We start from the raw sequence: 16,861 nt of genomic DNA, 5'->3' as shown, positions 1-16,861 counted from the left end.
ATCTTTTTCATAAAAATAAAAAAAATTGTAAAAAAAAAATCAATATTTAATTAATAAATTAAATTAAAATGTAAAAAAAAAAAACAATATTTCACTAATATATTATAAAAATCTTTCATAATTATTATTAAAGAATAAATATTTAAAAAAATACATGATCAAAAAAATGTTTCATAAATATATTTGAAATATTACAATGTATAAAGAAAACCATTTGAAAAATACACCATTATAAAAAAAATGTGATAAATATATTTTAAATTTTAACATGTAAAAAAAATAAATATTCTGGTTAGTTTTGATAACAACAGCTGTACAATATTAACATGTGACCCACAGTGGTATGTCCCCCTGAGGGACAGCACGTGTGAGTGAAACAAGGAATTTAGTCTTATTTTTACAGTATATCACATGTGTAAATGTTAAAATCTCCTACAGTGCTAACAGAGTGTGGATTTCAGAGAGGTTTCATGTTCACGTTGCTAATATTTGCTTTAAGGCTCAGATTTTACATGAGAGCGTCACGTGATGATGTCATCTTTGTGCAGGAGGACTTTGAGTTTCCAGTGTTTTCTATTCCCAGTATAATCCTCCTAAGGTCTAGTGTCTGTGACAGTGAGCTTCAGATGAATGCGGTCGTATCTGAGCTGTAATGAATGACGCTCCACCAGTGGTGGCCCCCGGCCCTCAGCTCATGCACTATCTGTATCACTCCTCCATCTGCGGCGCTCTCATCCACTGGGACAGAGTTAATTCCTCCTGGAGGAGGAGGAGGAGCCACCTCGTGGGTGTGTGTTGATGCTGTGGTTGTTTGGCAGCTCTCAGCTGTGCAGCGTTTAACGGGTGGAGAGAAACTCCTGGAGGCTCTGCAGCCGTGTTTGACTGTAACCATGCAAACGACAGGAAACCAGATGCTAAGTAACAACAAGAGCAGCGTGACCAACATGTGGCTCGGGACCCGTTTGTGGGTCATGGTAACATTCTTAAATGGATCACATTATATTTTAGAATTTTTTATTTTTAATATTTTATTTAAAGATTTAATACATGAATTATAATTAAAATATTAAAATGTGAAAAATAAAATATTTGATGAAAAAATTATTATAAAAATATTTTTGATGAATAAAATATTATAAAATATTTAATGACTATATTTAAAATATAATGTTGTAAAAATATTCAAGAATATATTTTAAGAATATATTTGAAATATAAAATAAATAATCATATATATATATTATAAACATAATTGAGGAATAAATTATTATAAAAATATTTAATAAAATTTTTAATGAATTTCTTTTTAAATATATGCAAAATAAATATTTAATTAATATATTATAAAAAATAATAAATATATTACTATGAAGACATTTAAATTATTAGAATGTAAAAGATCCTTGTTTTTAAGGAGCGATGGTTGCAGTTTAGAACCAGTGATGCAGATAACTGCAGTGACTAATGTGTGAGTTATTGAGTGCAGAGCGTGGAGGTAAAGGTCGACAAGCGGGTGTTTGATTCCCTCGCGTGGTTGAATTTTAATTAACCATGTGACCTTTTCAGTTTGGGGACTTAATTTCAGTGGTTGGAGCTTTTTGTTGTTTATTACATTTGTGCCTCGGATACGGACATCCACACGTGTTCTCCTACATTTTCTTGATGTTTTAATTCTTGCAGGTGCATGCTGCGGGTGCTGGATTCGTTCGGGACGGAGCCGGAGTTCAACCACGCCCACTACGCCCAGTCCAAGGGTCACAAAACGCCGTGGGGGAAGTGGAATCTCAACCCGCAACAGTTCAACACCATGTTTCGTAAGTGTGAATCATTCCATAGATCAGCAACTTTCATCACAGCCAGGTCCCAAAAAATGGGATTTTTCTGTCATTTTTGTATGTTTTTGTTATCGTTTAATGTATTGTTTTCTGTGCTTTTCTGTCATTTTTGTATATTGTAGTTGCCATTTAATTTATTATTGTTGTTTTGTGGATTTTTTTGTTTTGTTTTGTGTTTTTTGGAGTCATTTTGTGCATCTTTGTAAAAAAAAAAAAAATTGTCATTTAATCTATTTTTGTTGTTTTGTGTTTTTTTGTCATTTTTGTTGCCATTTAATGTATTGTTGTTGTTTTGTGGATTTTTTTTGTTGTTTTGTGTGTTTTTTTGCACATTTTTGTCATTTTTTTTGTCATTTAATGTCGTTTTGCATATTTTTCGGTCATTCTGTATAGTTTTGTTATTTTGTGTGTTTCAGAGTCCATTTTTAGTCATGTGTTTTTTGTTGTCATTTTTGGTATGTTTTTACTATTTCTTTTAGTCCTTTTGTGTGTTTTTGGAGTACTCTTTGCTTATTAACTTTGGGGGCAGCATGTGGGTGAGTCTGGGAAGAAGATGAGCGTGTAGCCCTGAACGCTGATCCTCTCTGGAGGGTTGACCTTTCCCTCACGGCTGGGTGAAAGTGACACGTTATCCTGAATGAGGCCTTTTGTCCGTTAATGTGCTCCAACTTCTTCCCGACACACGGAATCCTGCAGGTTAGATGATATCAGTGCGCGACATCACTTCTAGCCTCAGGAGACAAGGGGGAGGAGCCTCAGATCAGAAGCCTATCACTGCAGTAAAGACAGTATTCAACACTATTGTAGACGTTAGTTAATCGTCGTTGGCACGTCTTTTACCCAGAAACATTAAAAACGACTGTTTATTTAATCATTATTAACTCATTCTGACACTTTTAAAACTTTTACAGGCATATTCTCGCTTTTCTTTGCCTTTTTTTCACTTTGTAACGACGTGTTTTACAATAAATAAATAGATAAATAAATTGCTGAGATTTTAGTTCAATTTAATTTTTACGTTTTCCACATTTGATTTAATTTTTACTATAATCTTTTTTTAAATCTTTTTTTTCAGAATTTCTTTTTGATTATTTTTTATTTTTGTATTATATTTCCTTTTTTTTTTTTTTTAAGATATTTTGTTAAAAAAGTAGTTAAGCATCCAAAAATATGATCTAAAAACTGCAAACATTCAGAAAATATAAAGAAAACATTTAAAACAACATTAAGAGGTCATCAGTGTGGCTAACATCTAATTTATGTACATTTTGTTAAGCTTATAAAATGTAAAAAAAAAGTTTGTTTTTCTTTTATTTATTTTTTTCTTTCTCAGAAAAAATAAATAATTGCATACGATAAAAAGTAAAATGAATAACAGTGACTCTTGCATGTACGATTTCAGGACGTTTAATCGCAGTAAAGTCATCTAAAGAAAGGGAACGTAAAGTGTAACGTGCTGTAATTAACAGGCTGTCCTCAACTAGTCCTTTCTCTAATTTCTACAAACATTCACCATGAGCTAAAAAATGCTTCCTGTGACGCTCCCACAGGGAAAGACACACAAAGAAGAAGAACTTTGCATAGTTTGCACATGGAAATGAAACTTTAAGGGCGGGAGGTTGATTATTTAACCTCAGAAGTCACTGACGGCGTAGTTTTAATTACTAATAAAGGGTAAATGTAGCTTGTTTTCTTATAGGTTTTTAAAACAGAAAACAGTTGTTTTGTGTCATTTTTATATTTTGGGTTGGGGTAAATTGATTGGTTACACACTTACACAGTAAATAATAAATAAATAAATTATGATATAATAATACTTTTTTTTTAAAGTGTATTTATTTTAAAAAGTTATATATTGTTATATGATATTAAAGATATGTATATTATATATAAATACTTAATTTTTCTTATTTTTTAGATCTTTTTATCTGTAAACTTTTTAGATAAAATCATATAATATGTTTTTTAATTTTTTTTTAGGGTAAATTGATTGGTTGCATACTTTTGAAATAAAGTTAAGTAAATAAATAAATAAATAATAATATAATAAGTTTGAAAAAGTATATAGATTTTTAAAAAATATATAATTTTAATGTAATATTAAAAGTTTTATATTTATAAATGTTTTTAATTTTTTTTAACTTTTATTTGTACACTTTTTAGATAAAAAGTTATCATGAATATGTTTTTATCTTTTTTATATTTTGGGTTAGGGTGAGTATAATAGTTGTATACTTTAATAAAAATACAAATACTTAATGAATAATAATAATAAAAGTTTTAAAAAGTACTTCAGAAAACTTTTTATACTTTTTATATTCTGTAGAATTTTTTTTTTTTTTTTTATATATATATATTTATATCTTTTTTTATCTCTAAACTGTTTGATAAAGTGTTTCTGTGGGCTCTGTCCCAGTTAGTGAGTGTGTTGTGTTTATAGTGTGACTAGGTGTGGTGCAGCATTAGTCATTAGTTAATAATTACAGTGTTCTCTCCTTTCATGTAATGAGGATAAATGTTCCCATGGTGATAGAGAGAGAGAGAGAGAGAGATGATCGTCCCCTCAGTGATGATCAGTTAATGGTGAAACAAACCACAGCTGCTTCTGTGGTGACTTCAGGAGAACCACAGACTGACATTATTCTAACGTCTGTAATAGAGCAGATGGAGGAATAAACACTGTGATCCTCTAGTGGTTACTATGGTAACAAGTCATCATTAACCAGCATAGAATGAAAGAAACGTATCTTCTTCTTGTTCTTCTTCTTCATAATGTTGTTGTTGTTCATGTTGTTGTTGTTGTTCTTTTTTTTTTTCTTTTTCTTCTTAATATTATCCTTATTATTGTTATTATTCTCATTTGTCTCATGCTTCTTTTTCATATTCCTATTCTTATTGTTTATTAATTATTGTTATATTTTATATTGTTCCTCTTCTTATTGTCCTCCTTATTTTTCTTCTTCTTCTGCAGCTCACACCCCTGATAACAGTTTCCTGGGCTTCGTGGTGGAGCAACATCTCAACGCCAGCGACATCCGACACATCGACGACGTGAAGAGGCAGAACCAGTCGCTCGTCTACGGCAAGGTGGACAACTTCTGGAAGGTAGGAGAAGTGCACGTGACCACAGAGCGTCTGCGTTTGTAGCTCAAAGCTCCAGCGTATTCGTGACCAACTCTATCACAGTGTGGCTTTAACGCGGCGCCGCCGTTAGCTGCTAATCAGACTTCAGAGTCTGTTCATTACCTCCTGCTTTAATTAAAAGATCCATTTTAGAGCTGATGATACGGAGCTCCTCACGTTTAATCTGTTCTATGTTTCACAACGATGGAGCCTGGATCACTGGGAGAACAACTCGCTGTAATCCATCAGTTAATGGAAGAAGAACTGCAGTGTTTTGAACATCTGGAGGATCATTAATTATGTGGATTTTTATTAAAGCTTTTATAGCATGGCACATTTTCTGGCTTAAATCTCGACATTGAATTTTGGTGAAATTCATCAGATTTTGAGCTGAAACTAATATCCTTGAAGTTCAAACCGAAAGTGTTCAAACAATAGATAAATGATCAAACATAGGCTGTAAATTAGGTGAAAAGTAATCTTAACTGGAATCTGTGAGGAATCTTTCAAAACATTTGCAAGTCATTGTAATTTCCAGGATTTTCTTTGGGAACAGAGCCAATTCCGAGTGCCTCGAAAATAACTTAAATTGTGCGACGCCTGATTTTAAACTTCACATTTGATTAATCCATTCATTATTTTGTTTGTGGGTCAGGAGACGAAAAAGATTGAAAACAGCCAAAGCCACCTCAGAGAGACGTTTCCATAGCAACGGAGTCAGAGGAGCAGAGATGCTGCTCCCGTTTTCCCCTCGCTCCACTTTTGTTTTGTTTCTTTGCAGTAAATCAAGCTGATCACACACACACACACACACACACACACTAATTCCTTCAGTTAATTTAACATTTATTCGTTTGCTGAACTCGTCTGACATTGATGCCTGTCTGAGACGTTTCTTTGGATGAATTTAATGGTTAACGGTCAAAATGGAAACGACAATTTAATTGTGACGTGTGTGACGCCTACAGGTGTTTCCCACAGTGAGCGCGTGTCACGAGTTTTCAGGATGTAAAAAATTGTCATAATTTTGAATATTGACCACAGAAATGTAACTTTGCATTCCATACGCTTGGAAATGCGTTGAGGGAAATGTTCTCGGGGTGTGTTTGATGTTCCCGGCATCGCAGGTTGTGTGAGGTGAAGCGTCCGTCTGCATCCTGATCAGGTTTATCCAAGACGTGAAGCACATGTTAGATTTGCCACAGTTTACAAATTCCCTCTGATTTACAAGGTCATAATGCTCGCCGCCACCTCCCTACACTCACACTTCAATAACACTCTGGAAGCTTCCTGTCCTCCTGCACGGGAGAGATTTGACTCTAAAGTATTCACTAGTTTTCACGTGCGTAATTTGTGTTTCTGAAAAACACGTGTGAGCGTCCAAAAACACGTGAAAATCTGAAAAACATGTGAAAATCGAAAAGTAACAAAAAAATTTGAAAATTAAAAAAAATAAAAATAAAAAATCAGGTGAAAATCTAAAAAAAAAAACACTTGAAAATCTAGACACGTGTGAAAATCTGAAAAACGAGTGTAAATAAAAAATAAAAAAAAACCATGAAAATCTAAAAAAAATAAAAAATAACGTGAAAATCTAAAAACACATGAAAAAAAAAATAAAAAATAAAAAATAAAAAACACATGAAAATTTGTAAGATTTGTAAAAATCTCTCCTTATAATCCTGTCCTTGTCTGACTCCTGATGTCACATGGGGGTTATTATCTTGAGGAACAAAGGGTTCAGGTTCTTTGTCGTCAGCGATCAGGTGGATCTTTGTGTGCGCGCTCACTGCGTGGCTATTTTTAGCTCCTGTGCAGAAGGGTCAGTCTCGTGACGTGTCCCCATTTCTCTCCCTCAGGACAAGAAGAAGTACCTGGACATCATCCACAGCTACATGGACGTGCACGGCACCGTGCACGGCACAAGCACCGTGCACCTGCCCAGCTACGTGAAGAACCACGGCATCCTGAGCGGCCGCGACCTGCAGTTCCTGCTGCGTGAGACCAAGGTGAGACGTGTGGATGATTTCCTCCCAGGCAGGAAGTGTGAAAAAAACAATCCTTTACACACTCTGAACCCAACCTGGCAACACAGCAGCTGTCTGTCTTCTCTGAGATCTTGTCACAAAAATGTTAGCAAATAAAGCCACGATTTTCACATGTTTTAGATTTTTAATATTTTCAATGTGTTTTTTAGATTAGTCCACGTGCAAACCTTCAGCTCTGCTGCCCCCTGCAGGCCGTAGTCGTAGTGTGCACTCACTGAGGCTGTGGTTATTCCTGTGTCTGCAGCAGACATGCTTCACCCATACAGTGTTGCATTGTGCAGCACAGAACATGTGTGTGTGTTGTGCTCACGTGCTCACACACATTGTGCCATTATTTTTATATACGTTAAATGACATTTTTAACTTGAATGAGTTTAATTACTTTTATTAACTAAGCAGGTCATTTATTGGAGCAGTGGTCGTGAGATGTAAATGCTTGTTTTAATCCGAAATAATATATTTTAAAAGTGACCTAAAAATGGTGGAAAAGCTGGTGAAATGGGATTTTAAAAACCACATAAATTGGTTAAAAGTTGAAAATTGTGGGTCATTGAATTTAAAAATGTAGGGAAAATTCGTTTAAACTAGTAAAATATGGGCATTAAAATTCAGGAATGTGGTTAAATTAGCAAAAATAAACAAAATGTGGTGAAAATATATGGTGACAATAATGGGTCAACATATGTGACATTAGGTGGAAAAGTGGTGGAAAGGGTTTTTTCTAAGTGCTGAAAAGGTTTTGAAAGGGTAAGAAATGTGCAGAAAAGGCATTGAAATGTGATGTAGAAGTGTCAGAAATGGGAGTATGGTGGAAAAATGCATTAAAAACAGAAAAGATATGGCAAGAAAAAGTGATAAAAATAGGTTAAAATATGGAAAGTTTGGTGTAGTTGCAGAAAAAGGGTAAAAATAAGCAAAAAGGAAACTCTTAGGAATGTGTTGACTGTCGTGTGGGCGGAGCTTGTGATGATAACGTTGCCTCCTCTGGTTTTGCTGCCTCAGCAGTATTTAAGCTCTTATCTCTCTCCTTCAGTTGTTTGTGGGACTTTCCTTCCCCTACGAAGGCCCCGCCCCCTTAGAGGCTATTGCCAATGGCTGCGCCTTCCTCAACCCCAAGTTCACACCCCCCAAGAGCAGCAAAAACACCGACTTCTTCAAAGGGAAGCCCACGCTAAGAGAGGTGTGTGTTATTTGTGTCATTTGCCTGTGTGTGTGTGTGTGTGTGTGTGTGTGTGTGTGTGTGTGTGTGTGTGTGTGTCGCTGACGTTCTGGTGTGTGCAGCTCACCTCTCAGCATCCCTACGCTGAGGTGTACGTTGGGCGCCCCCACGTGTGGACGGTGGACATCGAGGACCCGGCCGAGGTGGAGAAGGCCATCCGCTCCATCCTCAGTCAGAAGGTAGGACTGGAAGCTCCGCCCCCTGGTGGCTTTAAAAACCCTCCTCTTCCTCACCATCTGTCATCCTATTTGTGACCAATCAGATTGAGCCTTACCTGCCCTACGAGTTCACCTGTGAGGGGATGCTGCAGAGGGTCAACGCTTTCATTGAGAACCAGGTGAATTTAAGAGAATAAAGTCATAATTTTAATAGAACAAAGTCCTAATTGAGTGTGTGTGTGTGTGTGTGTGTGTGTCCAGGACTTCTGCCATGGTCAGGTGATGTGGCCTCCTCTGAGCGCGCTCCAGGTAAAGATGGCCGATCCAGGTCGTTCCTGTAAGCAGGTTTGTCAGGAGGAGCAGCTCATCTGTGAGCCTTCATTCTTTCAACACCTCAACAAGGACAAGGACTTGGCCAGGTACAACCACCTCTTTTTATATTTATATATATATATATGTTCTTTTTCTTTACTTTTTTATTGTTATTTTCTTAACATCAGCTTCTAATAGACCAAGCTGCTTTTTCACTCTATCACCACCAGGTGGTGCACACACGTCCTGTACCCGTCAGTGTTGCCAAGTTTCCAGCATCTTAAACTGAAACATGATTTTATTTTGTGTTTTCTGGCTGAAATCTCACCGTGTGTGTGTGTGTGTGTGTGTGTGCGTGTGCGTCCCATCCCACAGGTTTGGCGTGGACTGTCAGACGGTTGAGTCCAGCGCTGACACGCTTGTTCCCGCCTATAGTGACGCACGGCACCACTGCGTCTTCCAGTCGGACCTGCTGCTGTTCAGCTGTGCTGGCGCCCACCAGTCGCTGCGACGCGTCTGCCCGTGTCGCGACTACATGAAGGGCCAGGTGGCGCTGTGCCAACACTGTCTATAGCGACGCACGCAGACACACACACACAGGACGGACTGTGCTACATATTTATTGTTGGTGAATGAAGTCGCTGCAGAGTCCTGAAGACGTTACTTGAATCATGTTGGCTGTGAGTGCGTGTGTCCGTGTGCGTTTGAGAGTGCGCGAGTGAGTGCGTAAGTGTGTGTTGTGAGTGAGCACTTTTGTGCGTGCGTGCTTCTGTGTGCGCGCATGCGTAAATGAGTGTGTGCTAAAATTAGTGCGTGCGTGAGTGAGTGCTTGTGTGCGTGCGTGCGTCCGTGTCCGCGAGAATGAGTGTGTGCTTGTGTGTGTGTATCCGTCCTTGTGCACACACACGCGTGAGTGTGTGAGTGAGTGAGTGCTTGTGTGCGTGCGTGCATCCGTGTCCGCGAGAGTGAGTGAGTGCTTGTGTGCGTGCATCCGTCCTTATGCACGTGCGTGTGTGTGTGTGTGTGAGTGAGTGAGTGAGTGAGTACGTGAGTGTACGTGCCTGTGTGTGCGTCCACCTCCAAACCTCAGACTGAACCTTGTGTAGGTTTGCACTGGAGCTGCACACACGCCGTACGTACAGCAGAAGAAGAAGCCAGTTTAACACTGTAACCAGCTCCTGGACATCATGTGACCTACATATCTACACTCTGATTGGACAAACACAGTCGAGCATCATTCCCTGTGGTGGTCACATGGTACAAACCTGAGCACAAAACGTGGGAACGGTGCACTAACGTGAATCTATGAACACGTTATTATTATTAACGACACTGTAAATTGTTGACAGGGGGACTTTGTTGATATTTATTTTCTATACAGATTCTCTACGGACGTGTTTTTCTCTCTGGACTCGACTCGTCGTTTCTTTATTTATGAGGTGTCTGATATTTTTTACAGAGTTTTATTTATGAGGGTAATTTAAAAAGAAGCTTCTCTGCTCTTTTCTTTCTCTTTATCTTAATCTTTTTTCAAGTGTCGTTTACGTCCTGATCTGTTTTTCTTCTTCTTCGCTAACATGACGTGCCTTTTTCAGTTTCTTCTTCTATGGTTTAAGTCTCTTCCCATCACTCGTTGTAAGATAAATCATCAGAACAAATGGATTTGTCTTTGTTTTTTTGGCCTTTTTTGGACTTCCGGTGACAGCGTTTTGATACTAAATGTCTCAAATCAGTGTGTTCACGATATTTTTTTGCCTACATTTAGATTTAAACGAGAAGTTTTTGGATGTTTTCGTGGCCTCAGTTGCAGCTAAAGCCTTATTTTATTTTTTATTTCTATTCATAGTGAGAGTGACTCATGCAGCGAATGATGAACACGTTGTTTCCACAGTCAAAAGGACGTTATTTTTTAAATAAATCCTTTTTTCCTGTGACAGACTCCGGCTCGTCTTTCACATCACGGCCAAACACTCGGGGTCAGAGGTCACAGCGTCAATGTCACAGTCTGGATGTCATAAAAGTCATACTAATTAAAGTCATATATTTAAAAGAATAAATGCATAAATTCAGCCACAAGGGGGCGTCAGAGATTTTTTTTGGGGAAAACATGTTGGAGGGACCATAAAATGTAGATAGCTTATTAATTTTAAACACGTTTAACAATAGAGAATACAGATTTTGCTCTAATTTACCCAAAAATTTAGCTTTAAAAAATATACCTTAAGTAGTAATACAAACTTTCTAAGCATCATGTTAATAAAAAAATCCCTGTTTTTTCTTGTTATGAGTAAAATACAATGATATTAGAATTTAGGGGTTGCATTTCAAACATTTATGTATCGAATTCTGTTTATTTTATTGTTTAAATACATCTATTGGAAGCTAAGTATTTAATCTTTATTTTTAATTGTACATGTTTAAAGAGATCGAAATAAATAAAAATGTAAAAAAAAAGCGCTCACTTCCGGTTCCGAAAACAACTCTGAACTTTATTTTTTTAAATGTCATATTTGCTGTTTTAAGAGAAATACGAACCAAACATGTCAATAAAACATTTAATTAGTGTTTCGTGCCTTTAGTTTCCAGTTTTGTTCCGATATTCGAAGATATTCCGTGTAAAAACATTTTATTTGCTGCAAATATTTTTAAATAAAGTTGTTTTGAGACTCAACAGAAGAAGAAGACATGTGACGTCATTTGGCTGCGACCAGCACGAGAATCGTACCGTAACTTTAAAAAAAAAAAGCCGTAACTTTCCTCAAATATGTCGATTTCTGTTGCAATAAGTTTAATTACTAACCCATACAGAGAAGAAATGGAGTTTGTGACTTTGTTTGGAGTGAATTTTTCAGAAGAATCCATTTTTAAAGCTGCTTTCCGACATGTTTCTGGTGAGTTTGTTGGTATAACGGTTTTATTATTTTATTAAATTTCAATACACACACAGTTTTAAGAGAATATTGTCATAAAATCTTAATTTAAAAAGACTAAAGTCATGATTTTAAGAGAATGTAGTCATAATTTAATACGAATAGTCATAATTTAATGCGAATGAAGTCAGTACATTGATAATAAAGTCATAATTTAATGAGAATCATCTAAGAAAAATCATTCTAAGAGAATAAAGTATTTTTTTTACTGAAGGGTTCAGAGATGAAGCTTCAATCTTCAGATCCAAAGCAAATATAAAAACAGGTTTTATTGTAAATAAACACACAGTTTGAGGCGAAGCCTCTGAGAAAATAGATTTATTATATTCCAAAGAGACGTTTACACAAAATGAAGCAGTAGGAATACATTCATTTTAAGCTCTTCAAACAAACTTCTGCAGAGCAAACAAAGCTGAAGACTCTGAAACTTAAGCAAAATAAAAGTTGAAAAGTTTCAGAATAAAAGCTGCAGCAGTGAAAGTTTGGCGACAATCTGCAGAAGGAAAGTAGAGTGATCAGTTTAAATGGCAACCATCAGATAAAGCTTTAAGGTTTCAAACATCAATAAATAAAATTAACAACAATCACCCTTAGCATTGTTTAGATTTGTCACGTCTGTGTTTGAGAGAAGAAGAAGAAGAATTTGGGGAGAGATTTATCTAAAAAATATTCACAAGTATATCCACAATTTTCACATTTTTTTTAAAATTTATTTGTGAATATTTCTGAGACAATTATCTCCCCGTAGAAGAAGAAGAAGAAGAAGAGGAAGAGTGATGATGATGATGCTTTATTTTCCCAGCCTCTTGGCCACGTCCCTGTAGGCCAGCTCTATCTCCACATCTGCTGGAGACGTGTTGATGAACTCGTCGCGGGCGTAGGCGTTGCCAAGGTAACGCCACAGCCCTCTGAACTCAGGCGGGAACTCGTAGTTTCTGTATTTCTTCGCCACCACCTGTTAAAGCACAGAGAGATCCGTGAGTTTGTGTGAGTGACGCAGGAAGTGAAGTGTGGGGAGAGATTTGTCTCAAAAATATTCACAAATATGTCCACAATTTTCAGATTTTTCACATGCCTAATTTGTGTTAACATGACGTTTCTGAAAAACACGTGTGAAAATTGCTGATATATTTGTGAATGTCTTTGAGACTCTCTCTGTAATAAAGGCAGTTGCCATGGTTACCTTGACCACGTGTAATTTGGGCAGCAGGTTGCAGTCGGCCAGTGTCAGCTGATCTCCGTCCAGGTACTTCCTGTTGGACTCGTGCTGGTTCCACCCCTGCTGCTGCTGCTCCTCAGGTAACGGACTCGTCAGATATTCATCCAGCTGAGCCAGAGCTCTGTTCAGACTCTTCTCTAGAGCTGGAACAAACCATAAACATCACATGTTCACATGATCACATGATCAATAGCACGACAGCATTGGAATAAGGACCAATCAGAGCATTAACACAGAGCTAATTTGTATATTTTTATGTTCTTTTGGTCTGTTTTTGGAGTCATTTTGTTTATTTTTTTGTCCTTTTGTGTGTTTTTTTTTTATTTTGTTGTTTTGTACGTTATTATGAGTCATTTTGTTTAATTTTTTTGTATAATTGTCTGTTTCTGGATTATTTCATCTGTATTTCCATTGTCGATTTTTGCACTTTTTTGTGTGAGATGAGTCATTTTGTGTAATTTTTGTTGTTCCTTTTGTGCATTTAATTGTAATTTTGTATGTTTTTTGCAGTCATTTTGTGTAGCTATTCTTGTTGTCATTTTGTATGTTTTTGCATTTTGTGTCTCCTTTGTTTTTTGGACTAATGTTGTGTAATTTTGCTGTCTTTTGCGTATTATTTTGTAATTCTGTATGTTTCTCAGTCATGTTTGTACAGTACTTTTGTATTTTTGTGTACATTTTTTGTACTTTTGTGTGTTTTTTGGATTCTTTTTCTTTACTTTGGCTCTTGTGTTTGTGTCTTTTTGTTTTTGGAGTAATTTTGTATGTTTTGCTGCCTTTTGTGTATTATTTTGCAACTTTATGTTTTTTTTTTTGGTGTCATTCTGTGTTGCTGTTGTTGTCATTTTGTATATTTTTGCATTTTGTGTCTCCTTTGTTTTCAGCCTCATGTTGTGTATTTTTTGTAATTTTTGCTGTTGTGTTTTGTGTCTCTTTGTTTTCGAGTAGTTTTGTTTTGTCAGGATTTGCTTCCTTTTGTGTATTTATTTTTGTTGTCTCTTTTGTGCATTATTTTATCAAGTACGTTTTTCATTCATTTTGTGCATTTTATTGTCATTTTGTGTAATTTTATGAGTCATTTTTGTGTAATTTTATGAGTGATTTTTGTGTTTTTTATAAATCTGTGCTTTTACTTTGGCGCCACACGTCATCCATGTGTGCATTAGATCATGTGACCACATCAGTCACATTCAGCTTCATCGTCTCACCTCGATTCTTATCTGCTCGCGTGTTCTTCACGTACGCCGAGAACTTGGCGAATATGTCGTTTCCCGCCGTGTTCGACTCACGATTCTTCGCTGAAAGTTTGGGATACCTGAGGGAGGGAAGAGGAGTTACAGAGCCTGTGTGGGTTGGGCTTTAGGTGTGGGAGGGGCCTACCTGGGCGGAGCCAGCATGGCCTCCAGGTACTCCTCGATCTTGTTGGTGTCGGTAAGAACTTCTCCCTGGAAGGTGAGGAAGGGGGGGTGGGTTCCAGGGGCCAGATTATGGAGGTCGGCGGGTTTCCTGCACATAGAGGAAGAAAATGATGATGATGAATTTACTCCAACGATGAGCTCTGATTGGACGCCGTGTTGTTACCTCTTCAGGTCGACGGTGGTGACGTTGAAAACGACGCCTTTGAGCCACAGAACCATGAAGAGACGCTGAGAGAACGGACAGTTACCAATGCTCTCACCATCACTGCCAGCCTACACACACACACACACACACACACACACACACCGTTTATTAACATACAGGTTTAATGATAACAGTAAAAAAGTCAAAGTTTAGTGCTTTTATTTTGAAGGGGACTTCATGCTCAATTCACAATGTCCTGAATTGTTGTCTTTTGTATCGTCTGTTGTTGTCGATTTGTGCACTTTTCTCTATTTTTGTTTGTTTTGTGTCATTTTGTGTATTATTGATGTCATTTTGTATATTTTTTGTGTCTCATTTTGTGTGATTCTGCTGCCTTTTGTGAATTGTTTTGTATGGTTTTTTGGAATAATTGTGTATTTTGTGTGATTTTTTTTTGTCTTTTCATTTATTTAATTTTAATTCTGTGTGTTTTTGGAGTTATTTTGTGTAATATTTTTGTCCTTTTGTGCATCTTATTGTAATTCTGTATATTTGTAGTCATTTTGTGCATTTTTGTCATCCTTTTATTTGTATTCTTTGTAATTTTTTACTTTTTTTGTGCATTTTAATGTAATTTTGTGTCTTGTTTTGTATATTTCTGTCAAATTCTATGTTTTTTGTCTTTTCTGTGTTTTTTAAATTTGTGTATACTCTTTTTTTTGTGATTTTATTGTGATTTTGTGTATATTTGCTGCCTTTTGTGTATTATTTTGTAATTTTAAGAGTGCATGTGCGCGTGCGTGCGTTTGTGCGTGTAAGACGACACTGTAACAGGACACCGAGTCCAACATGAATAATCCACATGCTTCCATTTGCCGCCTTACTGCCTGTGTGTGTGTGTGTGTGTGTGTGTGTGTGTGTGTGTGTGTGTGTGTGTGTGTGTGTGTGTGTGTGTGTGTGTGTGTGTGTGTGTGTGTGTGTGTGTGTGTGTGTGTGTGTGTGTGTGTGTGTGTGTGTGTGTGTGTGTTGTGAGAGAGAAACATTTGTTTGTTGCAGATTTATAGAAATAAGAGCAGATGTGCAAAGTTACCTGTGATTTAAAGACAAACAGTGAAAAGACTTGATAAGTACAAAATCACATCAAATTACAAGAAAAACATAGAAAATAGAAAGAAAAAACACTTTTCTTTGTTTTTGGTGTAATTTTGTGTATTTTTGCTGCCTTTTGTGTATTTTATTGTAATTTTATATGTTTCTTAGAGTCATTTTGTGTAATTTTTTGTCCTTTAGTGCAATTTATTCTATTTTTGTATCTTTTTTAGAGTAGTTTTTGTGTACTTTTGTCATTTTGTGTAAATGTTTTCTTTTAATTTTGTATATTTTTTTTGAGTCATTTTGTGTATTTTTGTATTTTCTTGTAATGTTTTTGTCCTTTTGTCCAAAATCAACACTAGAAATGACTCCAAAAACACAGAAAAGCACCGCCATGATACACAAAAACACTAAAAACCCTCACAGACTCTTTGTTGTTCACTGTATTAATGCTCAGATTGGTGATTATTCTAATGCTGATATGAATGTTGATCATGTGACAAAAGTTATGTATCTGTGTGTTAGTTTTCAGCCCATTCCTTCAGTGTGTGACCTACACACACACACACACACACACACACCTGTGTATGGAGAAAGGAGCTCAGTAATAATTCATGGGGGAGAGAACAGGACAGATTGTCCAGGCACGTGCACGGGTGTCAGGTTAGCGCACGGAAAATCAGCACAACAATAACAACAACAACAAGGCATGCACGGCGTGTGTTCTTAAAGGGCCAGCGCGTCTTTATTCTAAGAAATAAATGAGCTTCAGGTGATGAAGAGGATGGAAATGATGTCTGAGGTTATTGATCAGAGAGAGAACAGACGTTACACACATGGAATAGTGTGTGTGTGTGCGTGTGCGTGTGTGTGTGTGTGTGTGTGTGTGTGAGACAGCAAACTACACACACATACGTGCCCACCTTCACAAAAAGCTCAATATCAGGGTCCTTCTCCTCTGCTGTAGAGTCCGTCATCGTCCGCACACACACACACACACACTCTAATCAGGCCTGTGTGTGTGTGTGTGTGTGTGTGTGTGTCTCAGTTTTCAGCAGGCCTTTCTGTCCCATGGCAGCTCTGACTAATTCTATTAGTGTGTGTGTGTGTGTGTGAGGTTCAGGTTGTACCCCTGTATAGAGGCGTGACAGAGCTGAGCAGAAATAGATTTCCTTTAGTGTGTGTGTGTGTGTGTGTGTGTGTGTGTGTGTGTGTGTGTGTGTGTGTGTGTGTGTGTGTGATGCTCAGCAGGACAAACTGTGTCCTCTGTGTGTGACATTTTAACCATAAAATCACAAAAAACTCATTTATGAGTCATATTTTGTCATTTAGTGTAATTGTGTTGTCATTTTGTATGTTTTT

At 36.8% G+C, this 16,861-nt stretch overlaps 3 protein-coding genes across 3 annotated transcripts in view; 1 reads left to right on the top strand and 2 right to left on the bottom strand.

Moving 5' to 3' along the window:
- The window catches only part of mgat5 (alpha-1,6-mannosylglycoprotein 6-beta-N-acetylglucosaminyltransferase), a 35,451-nt gene extending 24,824 nt beyond the window's left edge, over positions 1-10,627 (top strand). The window contains exons 10-17 of the mRNA XM_028462903.1: positions 1,681-1,814; positions 4,807-4,940; positions 6,818-6,967; positions 8,040-8,186; positions 8,288-8,404; positions 8,488-8,562; positions 8,645-8,802; positions 9,071-10,627. Coding sequence (XP_028318704.1) covers positions 1,681-1,814; positions 4,807-4,940; positions 6,818-6,967; positions 8,040-8,186; positions 8,288-8,404; positions 8,488-8,562; positions 8,645-8,802; positions 9,071-9,269 — 1,114 coding nt within the window. The 3' untranslated portion in view covers positions 9,270-10,627. The remainder of the gene's footprint in view (positions 1-1,680; positions 1,815-4,806; positions 4,941-6,817; positions 6,968-8,039; positions 8,187-8,287; positions 8,405-8,487; positions 8,563-8,644; positions 8,803-9,070) is intronic.
- mrps9 (mitochondrial ribosomal protein S9) overlaps positions 1-16,861 on the bottom strand; it is a 465,929-nt gene that overhangs the window by 67,707 nt on the left and 381,361 nt on the right. The window lies entirely within an intron of this gene.
- On the bottom strand, positions 12,322-16,619 carry clic5a (chloride intracellular channel 5a). The gene is made up of 6 exons (XM_028463237.1): positions 16,423-16,619; positions 14,426-14,535; positions 14,225-14,350; positions 14,053-14,159; positions 12,809-12,987; positions 12,322-12,580 (listed from the first exon to the last, which is right to left on the bottom strand). Exons 1-6 carry the CDS (start codon positions 16,474-16,476, stop codon positions 12,416-12,418), a joined length of 741 nt encoding a protein of 246 aa, XP_028319038.1. The 5' UTR covers positions 16,477-16,619; the 3' UTR covers positions 12,322-12,415.

Source organism: Gouania willdenowi, chromosome 2, assembly GCF_900634775.1.
Source record: "Gouania willdenowi chromosome 2, fGouWil2.1, whole genome shotgun sequence".
NCBI lineage: Eukaryota > Metazoa > Chordata > Actinopteri > Blenniiformes > Gobiesocidae > Gouania > Gouania willdenowi.
This window is presented reverse-complemented; position numbering and strand designations above follow the sequence as displayed.

Coding starts and splice junctions, on each gene's coding strand:
- clic5a (XM_028463237.1), bottom strand. CDS start 16,476: ATGACGGACTCTACAGCAGAGGAGAAGGACCCTGATATTGAGCTTTTT. Junction 14,536..16,422: donor ATATTGAGCTTTTTGTGAAG/GTGGGCACGTAT, acceptor GTGTGTGTGTAG/GCTGGCAGTGATGGTGAGAG. Junction 14,160..14,224: donor GCCATGCTGGCTCCGCCCAG/GTAGGCCCCTCC, acceptor TCCCTCCCTCAG/GTATCCCAAACTTTCAGCGA.